The following is a 16,860-nucleotide window of genomic DNA, read 5'->3' on the forward strand; positions in this document are numbered from 1 at the left end:
GTTTTACGGTGACTTTGGTCTCCCTATACGTTCCTAACGTTCATCAAATTTGTTTCCTGGACAGAACAATGCTAAAAATATGATCGGTCCAGAAAGGTCCCCTGGTGCTATGTGGCGACTTTAACCTTCCCCCAGATAGATCAGTGGACACTTCAACTACCGCCACCAGGTGCCTGCCATCCCTGCAAGGCTTTATCCACAGGAACGACCTTTATGACGTTTGGAGGTGCCACCACCCCTCCGATAGAGAATTCTCTCACCACTCTGTGGTGCACAATACTTACTCATGTATTGATATTATTTTGTCTGATTTAGCTTTACTCCAAAGAGCGGTGGACTCAGAGATAGCCCCGATTACGTGGTCTGATCACGCTCCAGTGAGTGTGGTACTCTTTGTCGCAGAAACCCACATCTCAAAAACCCTGGAGGGCAAACGCTGCACTACTCAAGCAGCCGGATAATGCTGAATTCCTTAAAAAATCCCTATCTGAATTTTTCGAGACCAACCAGGGGTCGGTATCTGAGTCCGCGACTCTTTGGAACGCCCATAAGGCGTTCAGCAGAGGGGTACTTATTCAGCTACAGCGTAGAACAAACAGAAAGCGCTCCCAACTTATAGACAAACTCACCAGAGACATCACATCGCTAGAGACCAAGAACCAGACTAATCCCTCCGCAGACCTAAAAACCCGACTCTTGACGCTCAGGCGAGAACTCTGATCCCATCTCCTTGACACCTATGAACGCAATCTCCGGAAAGCCAAAGCCACGTACTACGCCACTAGCAACAAGGCTGGCAAACTCTTGGCAGCCAAGATTAAGGGCCAACGTGCTAAAAATAAAATCAAATCCATCATTCATCCCCCAATACGAACGAACGACTTTATGACCCTAGAGTCATAGCCAACGCTTTTAGCAGCTACTATGAATCCCTCTATAACCTGAAAGACTCCATGCCCTCATCCCCCAATCCTGACCACATTAAGGATTTTCTAGATAGCATTACCCTGCCATCCCTCACGCCCGCACAGGCTGCACAACTTAACGCCCCTTTAACAGTGGAAGAGGTTCAAATAGCCATAGCATCCTTGCCAACTGGGAAATCCCCTGGTCCGGATGGCCTTGACAACGACTACTATAAGTCCATGACAGACACACTAGCGCCACATATGTGCACAGTGTTCAATGATGCCGCAGCCACCTCCTCCTTCCCGACGGAAATGCTCGAAGCTACTATTGTGACCCTCCCCAAACCGGGCAAAGACCCGACCTCTCCACAAAATTTTCGTCCCATCTCCCTGCTCAATTCGGACATAAAAATTTACGCCAAACTAGTCGCTAATAGACTGATGCCTCTGTTGCCAAACCTAATACACAAAGACCAATCGGGCTTCACTTTGGGTAGACAATCTGCTGACGCAACTAGAAGGCTCATAGATGTTATCCATACCGCACACTCTACTAGAACGCCTTCTCTGCTCCTTTCCCTGGATGCAGAGAAGGCGTTCGATAGAGTCCATTGGGGGTATCTCCAGGAAATGCTCCGCAGATTTGGCATACATGGCAGAATGCTTGCAGCTATCCTGGCGCTCTACTCCCACCCTACAGCACGAGTACTGGTCAACACATCCCTCTCCACCCCTTTCCATATCACCAATGGAACTAGGCAAGGGTGCCCACTTTCACCCCTTGTCTTTAATCTAGCCATAGAACCCCTGGCCCAAAAAATCTGTACGGACCCCTACATCACCGGCATTCACGTTGGACCTCAGGAACACCGCATCAGCTTATTTGCTGATGATGTTATCCTGATGGTATCGAACCCCGCTTCCTCTCTTCCGCGAATTAAACATATTCTCACAGAATTTGGGGAAGTCTCGTATAAAGTGAACGAAACTAAATCTAACATGTTAAACCTAGGCATAGACGGGATAACCAGGAACCTTCTCACTAGCTCGCTCCCATACAAATGGGCTGATAACTGGGTTACGTACCTAGGCATTACCAAATCCACGACACTCTTGTTTTAGGCAAACTTCACCCCCTTCAAGCTCCAATTATCCAAAGAACTTCAAAATCTAGCGAAATTCGAATTTACGTGGTCAGGGCGACTAGCAGCCTTTAAAATGTGTACACTGCCCAAACTGCTATACCTCTTCAGGTCACTACCCATTCCCATTCCTAAGTCGTTCCTACAATCACTACAGTCAATGGTGTCCCGCTATTTTTGGCAGGGAAGCGTGCCCGGTGTGCGCGGGGGATACTGATGAAGTCCAAAGATGCAGGAGGGGCCTCTGTGCCCAACCTAGAAGAATATTACACGGCCTCAGTACTATCGCAACTGCGCCCTTGGTTCCAGCAGAACCCGGACACTGTCTGGGGGACACTGGAATAAAACCTGACCCCTCACAGGGACCTCGCCTCATGGTTATGTAGTAGGCGAGTTGGGGACAAAAAACCGGCACACCTACCTCCGACCGTAAAAGCTTCGGTCTCGGCCTGGCTGCGCTTGACACACTCTAGATGGAAACACAGGCCGCTCACTACAATCTCCTTGCCTCTACTTAGCATTCTCCAAGTTGTCCCAGACATGAACCTGAGCCAGTGGACGAACCACAGAATCACCACTTTAGATGCCCTCTACACTGGAGATACCCTTAAAACCTTTTCACAGTTAGTCTCGGAGTTTCAAATCCCCAAGACAGAATGGTACCGACACATTCAAATTAAGTCCTGCCTGCAGCACAACCCTCAGTATAGAACCCCCATCCCGAGGAAAGTTTGGGAGTTCCTCACTTCCCCTTCTCCCAAAGGGATCTCAACTATCTACCCCATTTTGAGTGAAAAAAACGTCTTTACCAAGTCTCCTCCCCTGCTCAAGTGGGAACGAGATCTGGAAACGTCCTTCTCCCCTCAACAGTGGTCCGCGGCCCTGTCCTCTAGTGGTAAAGCTTCCTTGAGCGCCTCCATTAGGGAAATGCACCTCAAAATCTCGCTACGATGGTACCTCACCCCAGCCATAATAGTGAAGTTCCATGGTGATACTCCTCCTACATGCTGGCGAGTATGCGGTAAAATAGGCACCATTAGACACCTGCTGTGGGACTGCCCACCAATACAAGCCCTTTGGTCAGAAGTGTTCCAGATGCTAACCAACATTGTACAGACACCCCTGACTCCGACACCTGAGTTAGGATTTTTCAACCTGACTATAGAAACCATCCCAAGACCGCTCCGTAAAGTGGTGCTAAATGTACTTTTTGCAACTAGATTAAGTATTACTAGACGATGGAAGAGCAGCCAACCTCCTTCTCTTCTAGACATCATCCATACTACCCAACTACATCACACGTACGAGCTACTTATGACCCCCACGAGTGAGTCTTACCATAGGGAGAAAGCCAATTGTTCCAATTGGACCCACTGGTTCAATTTGAACTTTTCTGTGTAATCTAATTTACGGCCGCTAGATGGCGCACTTACACTGTTATGTGGAACTCAGAGAAAGTGAGTGAGGAAGATGTGTTATACACTTTCCATGTTGTTATGTTATTGTATTGAAGATTTTATAGGCTTAAGAACCAAGTAGATCTGGTACACAAGTGTTACTTGATTTCTATTTTGCAAGACCTGTTACACATACTATGCAAACCTGCTTATTGTTTTACCTTATTGTTTTACCCTGTTGTTTGAAAAATTACAATAAAAATGATTTGAAATGAAAAAATCAGTGTGTGCTTTGCTGCTTCCTTCCACAAGATTGTGCCCTTTGCATCTGCCCAGTAAAGATCTCAAATTGCTACATGTGAAAAGTCAGGGCCTAACAGGCTAACACAACAGCAATTATGGAGGCCCCAGCCTCAATGTATTTTATAGGTACAAGGAAGCCCAGGTTTTGTTTAACCAAGTCTCTTAGACCCTCCCACTCTAATGTTTTTCTACGTGCGCCGCAAGCCACATCCTCCCTGTCATGTCCCTCATTCTTGGAAGCTTGGAAGTTGTGAGGTATGTTCTGTATGTATGAACAATGCACAGTGACGCTTCTCTTGTCTGGTTTGCCAAGTTAACAAAAAAATCAGTGAGTGCTTCCTTCCACAAGATGGTGCTCTTTGTATCTGCCCAGATTGGCTATTACAGTGCACCACCCTGTGGGCAGTCCAATGGCTGAGGGGGGGACACACAATGGCACAGCTGGGGAGATCGCTGTACTAACACAGCAAGTTTTAGTACAGTGATTTGTCAGTTTTTTTTAACTTCAGCCAGTACCCAGCTTTAGGCTGGACAATAGCCAACCAAACTGGGCAATGTTCATAAGAACTGGAAGAAGGCAAAACTGAAATCAGGCTCAATTTTCTAGAGGATCTGAGAAAATTGAATTAGGAATGTGATTGCTTACTGTGAGCAACACACCATTTTTTCCTTTTTCCAGCTTTTTTTTAATTTGGTGCAGTTTGTTTCTTTAAAAGACTTTTACTTAGTACCTACTGCTGAACCCCCCCCCCCCCCCCCAGAACAAAAATGTATCTATGGCCCTGTTAACATACAACACTGAAGCTGAAGGATGAATCTGTCACTACTAATATCTCAGTGTTTAGCCTTGGTGTCTACAATCTACTCCAATCTGCTAAAGTGATTTCATCTAAGAGGACTGGGAAATGCCTAAAGGCTGTTTTCCCCACCCCCTCTCATAAACATTTTATTGCTCTCTACCCTTTGACAGAGAGTTTTGTTTGTAAGTGGTCCAGCAAATGTTGATTCTGATCCTATATGCTATAACAGTGCATTACCCTGTCCACTATGTTAGTAAGATTAAAGATCACCCAGAGTTTCCATGGATGCAGACTTCGAACTAGTAGAATGTCAGTACAATGAGGGGGGGCAAAGTGGGACTTTAACGGTGCAAAATGATGGAGAAAAATCTGAATTCTCAAAAATTGTACATTTTATTACACATAGAAGGTGAGGACAAGACAATACATCAATATAAAATGATAAAATCAAGAAAATGCACTCGAAAATATCAACTCTAAATGTTTCGCCATCTTCATAATAGCTTCTTCAGGAGTTTTCATAGATATTTCTCGAGAGTGAACATTTCTAGATAACAGAAGGAAAAACATAAAAAAACATGGCATGTTTATGTACATAGGGCATATCTCAATGGTCCTAAAATTGGATGCCCAAATGATTTACATATTTGAAAAACAGTAATACAAGGAAAAAGTACCTTAAAATAACCTGAACCCTTTCTTATGCCGGAGGTAGGGGCAACACAAGTGACGCCACCAAAGCGAGCACAGAGGGGGAGGGGAACCGAGACATCCAACCTCTTAAAGTTGACCCATAGAGAGGGTGACAGCCAAGCTAGGAATAATGGGTAGGAATAGTAAGAGACCAAAGCATGGAAATGAAATTCAATCAAAGATTGCTATATATCCAATTATATGAGACTAGATATCTGGTTGAGGGATTGCTAATATATTCACCTGATTATGATGAATGTGCACTTAATTCACTGAGTACCCCAATGTCAAAACAAGGGGCAGGGAGGGAAAATAATGTTCCCTTGATATCCCCAAATGGGAGGTATCCCTCCCATTTGGGGATATCAAGGGAACATTATTTTTAAAGGGAACATTATATCAAGGGAACATTATTTTTAAAGGGATGTGGTGCTTCCTACTTCATCTCTAGCAATATTTCTTTAAAATAGTAGAATGTCAGTTCTTAGGGAAGAAACCTTGTTTTTTTAGATTTCTCTGAGATTTGTCCTGGAGTCCAGAGGCTTTGAAGAGCCTTGGAAGAGTAAACACTTCTAATCCTGGATCTGTTTTACTGAGTACCAGCAGGCTGTGGGTGCAGTTGTGCAAAGCCTTCATAATCAAGGGCCTGATGTTGATTCAGTACTCCACCAAGGATGGATCCTGAACCTGCATAAATTACTGGTGGCATCTCTAAGCTTGCTAAAGTTTTTTATGTCTATTTTCTTTTCTGTTAATTACTCTTCTATTTTCACAGTAAATACTATTTTTTTTTTTTTTTAATAATGCATAGTGTTTTATTGAATAAAAATGACATTTTTTTGCATTTCTGTAAAGAATATGTAGATTTTCTTTTATTTAAATCATTTATTGTTTAATATTATAGGAAAGAAGATATTTGACACTTCAACAGGCTAGAGAAAAGGGTTTCCATGTTGACTGGCTTTCCCATCCTGTTCCAGGTACATTTGCTTTCTCAGTTTAAAAATGACATGGCTGTGCACACTTATCAAAGAGATTGTAAAGGCAGGGTTTGTTTTTTTGTTTTTTGTTTTTTTATCCTAAAGTGATTGTAAAGTCTAGTTTTTTTTTTTTGTTTTGTTTTTTTAAAAAACATATTTCCTTCCCCTGTGCAGTTGGTTTTGCACAGGGCAGCCTGGATCCCCCTCATTGCTGCTCCTGGCCCCTCCCTTCTTTCGAGTTCCCCCACAGCAAGCAGCTTGCTATGGGGGCACCCGAGCTGAGCTGCGGCTCCGTGTGTACATTAATACACGGAGCTGCTGTTTGGCTCGCCCCCTCTCTCTCCTGATTGGCTAACTGACTTTGAAAGCCGCGGGAGCAAATGGCGCCATGGCTGTGTGTCAGCCAATCAGGAGGGAAAGTCCCGGATGGCTGAGGGACTCGTGGACATCGGATGCTGTTACTTTACATTAAGGAGTCTTCAAACAAGACCTTCAAGATGAGATAGTGAATCCAGATTGATGAAAGAAAAGGTGCATTTAGTTACTGCAGTGGAGAGGATACAATACACAGAAGCTCAGTTCATGTGAACTGGGCAAAATAGGAAGTATTATCTAGCTCACATACATTAGGCTAACTAATTTATAGTAAGAATATGCATAAGACATAGGCATGTTCTAGGTTGTAATCTAGGCGTGACAGTATAATCAATCCAGTCAAAGTCCATATCTTCTGAATGGTAATTTAATAGTTAAATGGGCATCAACATGATGTGACTGACACAAAAAGGGAGCCGCCATTACTGCTGTTGGTTCAAACTGGTTCTGACCACAAATGTCTATTCTTTGATCAAACAGGAAGGTAGGTAATTGGTTTTCTTTTTCTTTTTTTCAAATTCTTTATTTAGGTAATCAAAATCAGCATTAACAAGTTTAACACATGGTAACAAGATAAAATGCATTGCAACAGAAACACAACTTGCAGCAGATTAGTGAGAAAAGCACTGTCAAACAGATGATGCGTAAAATCAGCGATTCAAAAGGAAAAAATAAATTGTGTAATAACATTCACATGGATTCTATCGTGGAGGAGCTATAATTCACATCAACATAGGAACATATCTATGGGTCAGTAAATCCACATAGTGATGAGCGACAAGCTAAGTATGCATCGTCTTCTAGTGTGTGTGTTAAGCACACAGAAAAATCTTTTCTCACCAATAAGATGAAGGAGATGAGTGAATATCACACAGGGGTAGTACGAAGGTATGTAGCGAATAGTAGAATAAGAAAAGGAGAAAAAGATGGGGAGGAGTAGGAAAGGAAGGAAGGGGATGGGGAAGGAAGGGGGTGGGAAAAAAGGAAACAGTATAGCTTAAAGAAGAAAGGGGACAGGTGTGCAATAAAGAGAGTGTATTGGAGCAGCAGCAATCATGGAGGACAAGTGGGTTGAAATAAGACAAAGAAAAGGAAGGGGAACAGGGAAAAGCCGAACGGATCCCGCGTGGTCTCCCACTCCCATAACTCCAATGGCTCAGGTGATATCCTGGAGAGCCCTTCCCTCATCCGAGAGGATGAACATATTCCAGCATCCCCAAGTCGCCGTGTATTGTTCCCTCCTGCCCTGCAAGGTCAACACCAGGTCCTCAAAATCGTTAATTTGTTTAACTCTGGACAACCAAAGCGGTATCGAAGGAGGGGTCGTAGATTTCCAGCAAAGGCCAATGCACCCCTTGGCCGCGTTGAGGAGGTGGCACAGGACTGATTTCTTAAAACGCTTCGGGGGGATAGAGGTACAGTGCAGTAGAAAGAGAGCAGGGTCATCCTGGAGAACAACGTCAGTCACATTTTGGGAGATTCTCCGCACTTCCGTCCAGAAATTTCGCAGTCGGGGACAGCTCCAAAACATGTGGAGCATGGAGCCCCGGTCGCCCAGGCATCTCCAGCATCTGCTCGGTGCCTCAGGGAAGAAGCCGGCGATCTGCACCGGGGTGTAGTACCAATGCGTCAACAATTTTTAGTTGGTCTCTTGGAGACGCGTGCAGATCGAGGAGCGTAGAGAGAATCTAATAATATTTTTGCGTTGGGTCACCGTGAAGGTCCTCTGTAGTTCCCCTTCCCACTTCAAGAGCCCCGGAAGGACAAAATCCCCCGGGGGCTCCGAAAGTATGGAATAGAGCTGGGATAAAGCATGCGGCAGGGGGGTGTTCCCCGATAGAAGGGTCTCGAGGGGCGTCAGTGGTCTCTCGAAGAGCGAGCGGGCCCCAGTTCACGGAGGAAATGGAGCAGTTGAAGCGCCTGCCATCGGGTAAGTGCAAACGGGCCACCCACCGCTGTCAACTGCAGAAGGGAAGGCCAAGTCGCAACAGTCCCAAAATGTGTCACTCTGAAGCGCCCTAGCTCCAAGAGAGCTCGAAACCTACCCCCATCACAGCCCACGGGAAGGCCAGGTTGCCCAATATCAGAAAAATGGGCGACTGCACAGTCTGAGTAACCCCAGAGGCCAGGGCCAAGGAGCAGCTCCTGAGGGTCGGGCCAACAAAGGGGTGTCGTTTGACCTGCTCGGGCACTGAGCCAATACACCACGGAGCTCCCGGGAGATGGATCGGAAATATGGACATCTCCAGTGTCGTCCACAGCTTTAGTTTAGCATGTCTGCTCCAGTCCACAAGTCTGTTCAAATAGGCCGCCTGGTAGTATCTCCTGACATCCGGGACTGCCACTCCGCCATGTGACTTGGGCATTGTGAGTATATGTCTAGCCAGCCTAGGCCGCCAACCAGCCCAGATAAATTTGGTGAAAGCGGCGTCCACTTGCTTAAAGAAGGTGGCGGGGATTGTCACCGGTAATGTCTGAAACAGGTAAAGATATTTCGGCAGGATAGACATCTTGAGGATGTTGCAACGACCAAACCACGAATGAAGTCCAGGCGACCACTTATTTAGCAGGGCGCGGGTGGTGGTCAGGAGAGGGGGGAAATTCAGACGATAAACATGCTCGGGATTTGGTGGAAGCAGAGTCCCCAGGTATTTTAGAGCCAAATCAGCCCATTTGAAAAGAAAGCTGTGGCGAAGGGAGTCCCGGACCCGTACAGGCAAAGACACACCCATTGCCTCTGATTTGTGGTAGTTTATCTTAAGGTGGGAGACCACCCCATAGAGCTCGAATTCGCGGAGGAGATTTGGCAGGGAAATCAAGGGGTTGGTCAAGGAAAAGAGACGGTCATCAGCGTATGCTGAGATCTTATAGGATGCAGTGCCCACTGGAACCCCAGAAATATCCGAGTTCAGGCGTACCTTGGTTAAGAAAGGTTCCAAGGAGAGGGCAAAAAGGAGTGGGGAGAGGGGGCACCTTTGCCGAGTGCCATTAAAAATCCAAAAAGGCTTAGAGAAGACTCCATTCACCTTAACCATCGCGCGGGGGGCAGGAATAAATACTTAAAATCCAGTGGAGCATGCGGGGGCCAACGCTGAAACGTCTCAGAACTTCAAACATATACTCCCAGCTCACCCGATCGAAAGCCTTCTCGGCGTCTGTGCTTAAGAAGATGGTCGGGCGGCGCGTGGCTTTGGTCAAGTGTATCAGGTTCAGGGCTTTGATGGTATTGTCCTTGGCCTCCCTGGTGGAGATAAAGCCCACCTGATCAAGGTGTACCAGGTCTGGCAAGAGGGGTTGGAGCCTGGACGCGATCAATTTTGTGAAAAGCTTCAGGTCAGTGTTGAGTAACAAGATTGGCCGGTAACTCCCACATGCAGAAGGGCCCTTCCCCTCCTTAGGTATAACCGATATGTGTGCCAATAGAGAGTCTGCATGGAATGTGGTAGATTGGCCAATCTCATTGAACATTTTCAGCATGTGGGGGAGAAGCAGGGGCTGCAGTTGCTGGCAATACAGGACTGTGAAGCCGTCGGGGCCGGGGGCTTTGCCTCTTTTCGCCAACTTAATGTCCATGGACCGCTCATCAGGGGTAAAAGCCTCTTCCAAAGCATCTCTCGCCGGCCATGGAAACCTCAGAAGGGAGACTGAGTCAAGATAGGAAGTAACAGCTCCAGCACGTGAGGGATCTTGGGGCAAATGGTAGAGCTCTGAGTAGAAGTCCCCAAACCGTTGGGAGATTTCCCTGGGGAGATGCAATTTACGGCCGCCAGAGCTCTTGACAAATGGGACGTAAGAGGAGGCCTGCTGATCTCTCAGAGCTTTGGCTAACACTTGTCCACATTTGTCGCCCGACTCGTAATGAGTGTGCCTACAGCGCTGGATGGCCGCCTTCGCTCGGTGCCTCAAGAGGTCACCAACCTGACTCCGCAACTTGGTCAGTTCAGCTCCAACAGAGGTGTCCGTGCGCTTCTTGTGTGGGTCCTCCAGTCGAGCTATGTCTTCCAGAAGCTTGGTCAACTGCTGTTCTCTATCCCTCTTAATTCTTGCGCCGTGGGCAATCAGGACCCCCCTAATTACGGCCATGTGGGCCTCCCAGACCACTCCGGGGTCACTGTCTGGGGTATCGTTCAGTTGGAAGTACGCTTGGAGCTGCTGGGATACATCCGCTAACACCTCCGGGTTCTGGAGCAGGCTCTCATTGAGCCTCCAATGCCAGTCCGACTCATGGGCTGCTCCCCCAAGCTTCACCTCCATAATGACAGGAGCATGGTCCGACCATATTATGGAGCCAATTTCAACATCTACCACGGAGGGGAGAAGACGGTGGGGGACCATGAAAAGTTCAATACACGAATACACACTGTGTGGGTGGAAGAAATAAGTGTAGTCCCTTTCTCCAGCATGCAATATGCGCCACACATCCACCAATTGAAGCTCCTTGAGCAGTTTAATAATTTGTCCCCGGACACCCCGAGGCACCGAAGACACCCCGGGTGGACGTGTCTGTAGACGGATCCAGACGGAGGTTCCAGTCCCCCCCCCTCCCCCAAGAGCAAACGGCCCTCCGCGAAATCCACCAGAGATGCCAGAGTTTTCTTCAGGAATGTATCCTGGCGAGCATTGGGTACATATATATTGGCCAACGTAGCCAACTGTCCCCCAATGCGCTCCCTTTAAGGAATAGATAACGACCATGGGGGTCTGCACATTTATCAAGTAAGGACCACAGGATGTTATTCGAGAACAGGATGGAGACACCTTTAGACTTGGCAGCAACATTGGTAGCGTGGTATATGTTAGTGAAGAATCTGTTTTGAAGAAACGGCAAGCCATTGGTTCTAAAATGGGGCTCCTGGATGAAGGCGACGTCCGAGTGCGATTGTCGCAGGTCACCCAAGAGCATGCGCCGTTTCTCTGGGACATTGAGTCCCCTGGTCACCCGCACGGGATCCATATCGGAAGGAGAGGGGTGAGGAGGATGGGAAAGGAGAGAGCGGGAAGGGGGGTGAAGGGGGGGAGGGAAGGTGAAGGTAGCCGGTGAGGGTAAAAGCACCACGGAGCGGTATGCACTACAACCAGGGAGGGGGGAGGGGAAAGGGACAGCACAACAGGGGGGGAAACGAGTAAGAAACAAGAGACAGAAAAGACACCCGTCTAAGAGAGTGAAACCCTCTGGGGTGTAGGCCTAAGTGGGGTGTAAAACCAGACACGACAAAGGAGCCGAGCTCAATGGCCAGAGCTCTCTCAGCATATAGACAGTCATCAAATTAATACCGCTAAGCACAGTATAAACATAGAGCAAGATATACCATACAGCAGAGGAGGTCCACAGGGCGCAATCGGGGAAATCACCCGATATACGCTCTGCGGAAAAAACTAGCCATCAACATTTATGCCAGAAAACATTTGTCTATAACAAACCTGACAATAAGAGCAAGGGACATTATGGACCCGAGGTAGTACTTGACCCTGACAGGGAGTAGGGAGTGATCTCCACGGTAAGGCTCAACAGCACCCTAGACCTCCCCCCAAACCGCCCCCCCCCCCCACCGGCATAGCCGGCACCCCCAAAGAGTGTCTTGGGGCCCCGCCAAGGATTACACAGAGGTCAAGTAGAAACAATGTACCCAGCCCCGGAGCTCCCAAAGGGATGGGGCATCTCCGCCCCCGCAGGCTACCGGTGGCAAATCCCCCAGGGGAGCAGGCCTCCTCTCGGACAGTCAGCAGTGCAGAGTACAATACCCTCCCCGGCCCGGATTCACAGACAGAGTAAAGGTACCTTCACCGGATCAGACCAGGACGTGGATGTGGGAAGTGAGGCAGACTGCAGGACCCTGCCCTGTAGAGGAGTATCTCAAAACCCGGTGGGGGGAAAGAAAATGATGGGACCGGGCACAGCCACTTCCTTCAGGCTCGTCAGCCAGGCTGGGCAAGTTCCGCAGGCCGGGGCGAAAAGAAAAAAGGGGGGGGGGGGGACAAGAGTCTATCACCTACTAGTCTAGAAGACCGGACACCGCAGGTTGATCACAGTTCTTCGAAGGGGGGACAAGGGTATCATAGTGGTGGTGGGGACCGATGATCAGGTCAGTCAAAGACTAGTCGACCAGGGCGTCAGGATCGTTCCACCTCAGGTAACATCAGGGGAGAGATCCGCAGGTAAAAGAAAAATCAAGGCATTACATTGATGGTGTAGAAGCTGTGGGTTGGCAGCATCAGTCTTCTCGCACATCTTGCGGAGTAGCAGGATCCAGTCTCCTCTGACTTCTCGGGGTCCGTGGTGGGAGGCCCCTGCCACGGGTGGCAGTGCCAGGCGATCTGCGAGATCGGCTCGGCAGGTGCTGAAGCCAGTTCAGGACCGGAATCTGAGCAATGTCTGGGAACCCGAAGAGAGCTGGGAGGTCATCTGGATGGTGCAGAGTAAACGAGGAGGTGCCTTTTCGGACCTATATGGAGATAGGGAATCCCCATCTATACGTGTAGCCCGCCTGTCTGATCTTTTCAAGGAGTGGACACATCAAAGCCCTCCGCTGTAGGGTAGCACGAGACAGGTCAGGAAGAATTCTGACCCTGGCTCCATTGAAATCAATGTCTCCAATCTCCCAAGCCTGCCTCAAGACCATCTCCTTGTGAGAGTATCTGTGTAGCCAGCAGATTACATCACGAGGCCTATCCACATCAGTAGAGTGTGGGCCCAGGGCACGGTGCACTCTGTCAAGTTCAAAGTCAGCTTGCGGGATGGATGGTACTAGGCGGTGGCAGAGAGCTAACAGAGTAGGCTGAAGGGATTCCTGTCCAGTGGCCTCAGGCAGGCCTCGCAGCCGCAAGTTATTCCGCTGACTGCGGGCCTCCATCTCCTTAATTTTGAGCTGCAGTGAGGTGACATGGTTCGCCTGTGATTTCTGCACTTGCTCAAGCTGGGAGACCCGCACCTCCAGGGAAGCGACGGACGTCTCCTCGACCGTAACCCGGTCTGACAGTTGCTGGATCTCTGACCGGACGGCCTGAAAGTCCCTGTTGTGTGCTTCCTCCACCCGGAGCACCAAGGCCACCATGTCTCGTTTAGTGGGCAAGGCCTGGATCGGGGCCCGCAGGTCGGCATCCATGCAGACTCCGGAAGGTATCAGAAGGGGTGCAGGTGACGAGAGGAGGGGATGAGGTGTGCCCGACAGAGTCCATGGTTCCGACCGAACCGAAGCGGCAGGGGAGGATGGTGTACTTGTCATTGCGGCAGTGGCAGCTGGGACAGTGCGCGGGCTGGCAGCTTGAGCACGGGCGGAGGCCGAACGGGTCCCGAGGAAGAATCGGTGAATGTCCGATCGTGGAGAGGGACACGGGGGCTTCCGTGACCTCCTCCGATGACCGGTGCTCATACCTGGTGCAATGTGGCGGTATATAGTCAGGTAAAATCGAGGGAGATGGCCGGAGCTCGCTCAGCACACGTCTTCACTCCACCATGTCCAGGACTCGCCCCCAGGTAATTGGTTTTCATCAGATGGTGAGTGTCATCACAAGTTCAGCTGTTTGTTTCCTAAGCATGCAGAAAAGTGTATGTTAGTTTTTACAATGAATTTTCAGAGATACAGTTGTGCTCATAGGTTTACACACCCTGGCAGAATTTGATTTCTTGGCCATTTTTCAGAAAGTATGAATAACACAAAAACTTTTCTGTCACTCATGGTTAGTGTTTGGCTGAAGCCATCTATTATCAATCAACTGTGTTTACTCTTTTTAAGTCATAATGACAACAGAAACTACCCAAATGACCCTGCTTAAAAGTTTACATATCCCAGTTCTTAATACTGTGTATTGCCCCCTTTAACATCAATGCAGCTTGTAGTCTTTTGTGATATTTGTGGATGAGATTTATATAGCTCTGTTAGTTTACACAGCGCTTTACAACTTGAGGGTAGACAGTACAAATCCAATACACTTTAATACAGTAGGAATCAGAGGGCCCTGCTCATTAGAGCTTACGATCTAAGAGAGAGGGTCAAGAGATACAAGAGGTAATAACTCTGGGGGATGGGCTGATGGACAAAATACAAGTACAGTTGTTAGGTGGTTGCCAGATAGGTTTCTCTGAATAGATGTGCTTTCAGGGATCGTCTGAAAGTGGACAAAGTTGGACATAGTCAGACAGATTGGGGTAGAGCATTCCAGAGGATGGGAGAGGCTCAGGAGAAGTACTGGAGGTGAACATGGGAAGAGGTTACAAGGGAGCAGGAGGTCCTGGGAGGAACAAAGAGAACGAATTGGTTGGTATTTTAAGACCAGATTAGTGATGTAGCTGGACACCAAGTTATGGATGGCTTTGTAAGTTATGGTTAATAACTTGAGTTTAATTAGTTGGTTGAGTGGCAGGGGGGTAGCAGACACAGAGCGGTTTGCAAGGTGGATGAGCCTGTCAGCAGAGTTCATGATGGACTGAAGGGGGGGATAGCCTTTTTAAAGGTAAGCCAATGAGAAGGGAGTTGCAGTAATCGAGACGAGAGATGACCAGGGAGTGGATTAGAAGCTTTGTGGTATCATTTGTTAGGAAGGGGTGTGTCTTGGAGATGCTGCAGAGGTTGAGGTGGCAAGCTTTGGACAGTGACTGGATGTGTGGCCGAAAGGATAGTTAAGAGTCCAGGAATATACCTAGGATCTTGGCATGGGTGGACGGGTTGATAGTTGTGCCGTTGATGTTGACAGAGAAATCAGTTGAAAGAGGAAACGTGGGGGAGAAAATATCATGAGCTTGGTTTTGGATAGGTTGAGTTTGAGGAAGTGATGTGACATCCAGGACGATATGTCTTGTTAGTAGGCTGAGGGATTCTGTTGAAACCAAACCACGGTCAGGTAGACCAACTAAAATTTCAGCCACAACTGCCAGGAAAATTGTTCGAGATGCAAAGAAAAACCCACAAATAACTTCAGGTGAAATACAGGACTCTGAAAATATGTGGTGTGGCTGTTTCAAGATGCACAATAAGGAGGCACTTGAAGAAATATGGGCTGCATGGTCCAGTCCCCAGAAGAAAGTCATTACTACGCAAATGCCACAAAGTATCCCACTTACAATATGCAAAACATCACAGAGACCAGCTCCAAACCTTCTGGCACAAGGCCATTTGGAGTGATGAGACCAAAATTGTGCTTTTTGGCCACAACCATAAACGCTACATTTGGAGAAGAGTCAACAAGGCCTAAGATGAAAGGTATACCATTCCTACTGTGAAACACGGAGGTGGATCACTGATGTTTTGGGGATGTGTGAGCTACAAAGGCACAGGAAATTTGGCCAGAATTGATGGCAAGATAAATGCAGTATATGTAAAGCACCCCTCGCCCTTTAGAAAAAAACAGCAGCTTGACTCAAAACACTGGAAGGTTCAAAAGAGATAAAAGTACATAGAGCAGCACTAGTTTATACAAAGACCAATAATAAAATATAGTCCATATTAAAATATCACAAGGAGTACAGGTGAAGGGTCAGCATATTATCACCACCATGTGTGTCAAACGAAAAGATGTGAAATCCCAGCCACCACACACTGACTCTTACCAGAGGATGGCGGGGATACGGCAGCAAGTGGTTAAAGGACCTCTGAGACCCTCTCAGACCAAAACCTCCATATGAAAATACAGCCTTATCAGTCTTCAGTCTCCAGACATATCACTGAGATGGTGCATAACAGATAACCAAATCCTCATGGGACAGCATTACACCTCATAGATCGGGTAGAAATTAAGAAGAAAAACGGCCCATAGTGCACTATCCTTAAAACTAATTATTTTATTTAAAACTCATAGGGTATGCACTCACCCAGGTACAAGTAATAAAAGCAGGTAACAAGCATCAAGAGCGGTTTGGTAGCAATGTTGCTTCTATAGATAATCAGCAAGATGGCCGACCTCCAAACTTCTGCCCAAGAATTTACAGGAACTGGAGGCATTTTGCCAGGAAGAATGGGCAGCTTTACCATCTGAGAAGATAAAGACTCTCATCCACAAATACTACAAAAAACTTCAAGCTGTCATTGATGTTAAAGGGGGCAATACACGGTATTAACAACTGCGGTATGTAAACTTTTGATCAGGGTCATTTGGGTAGATTCTGTTGTCGTTTTGATTTTAAAAAGAGTAAACACAGTGGATTGATAATGGCTTCAGCCAAACACTAACCATGAGTGAAAGAAAAGTGTTTGTGTTTTCATTCATATTCTCTGAAAAATGGCCATGAAATCATAAATTCTGCCAGGGTTTGTAAACTTATGAGCACA

General features: G+C 47.5%; 1 protein-coding gene across 1 annotated transcript in view; it reads left to right on the forward strand.

The window, feature by feature from the left end:
* Positions 1 to 16,860, forward strand: part of MTR (5-methyltetrahydrofolate-homocysteine methyltransferase) — a 1,642,758-nt gene that overhangs the window by 1,348,455 nt on the left and 277,443 nt on the right. The window contains exon 27 of the mRNA XM_082249226.1: positions 6,148 to 6,223. Within this exon, the coding sequence (XP_082105352.1) occupies positions 6,148 to 6,223 (76 nt within the window). The remainder of the gene's footprint in view (positions 1 to 6,147; positions 6,224 to 16,860) is intronic.

The sequence above is a fragment of the Pelophylax lessonae genome, assembly GCF_965119305.1.
Source record: "Pelophylax lessonae genome assembly, chromosome: 3".
NCBI lineage: Eukaryota > Metazoa > Chordata > Amphibia > Anura > Ranidae > Pelophylax > Pelophylax lessonae.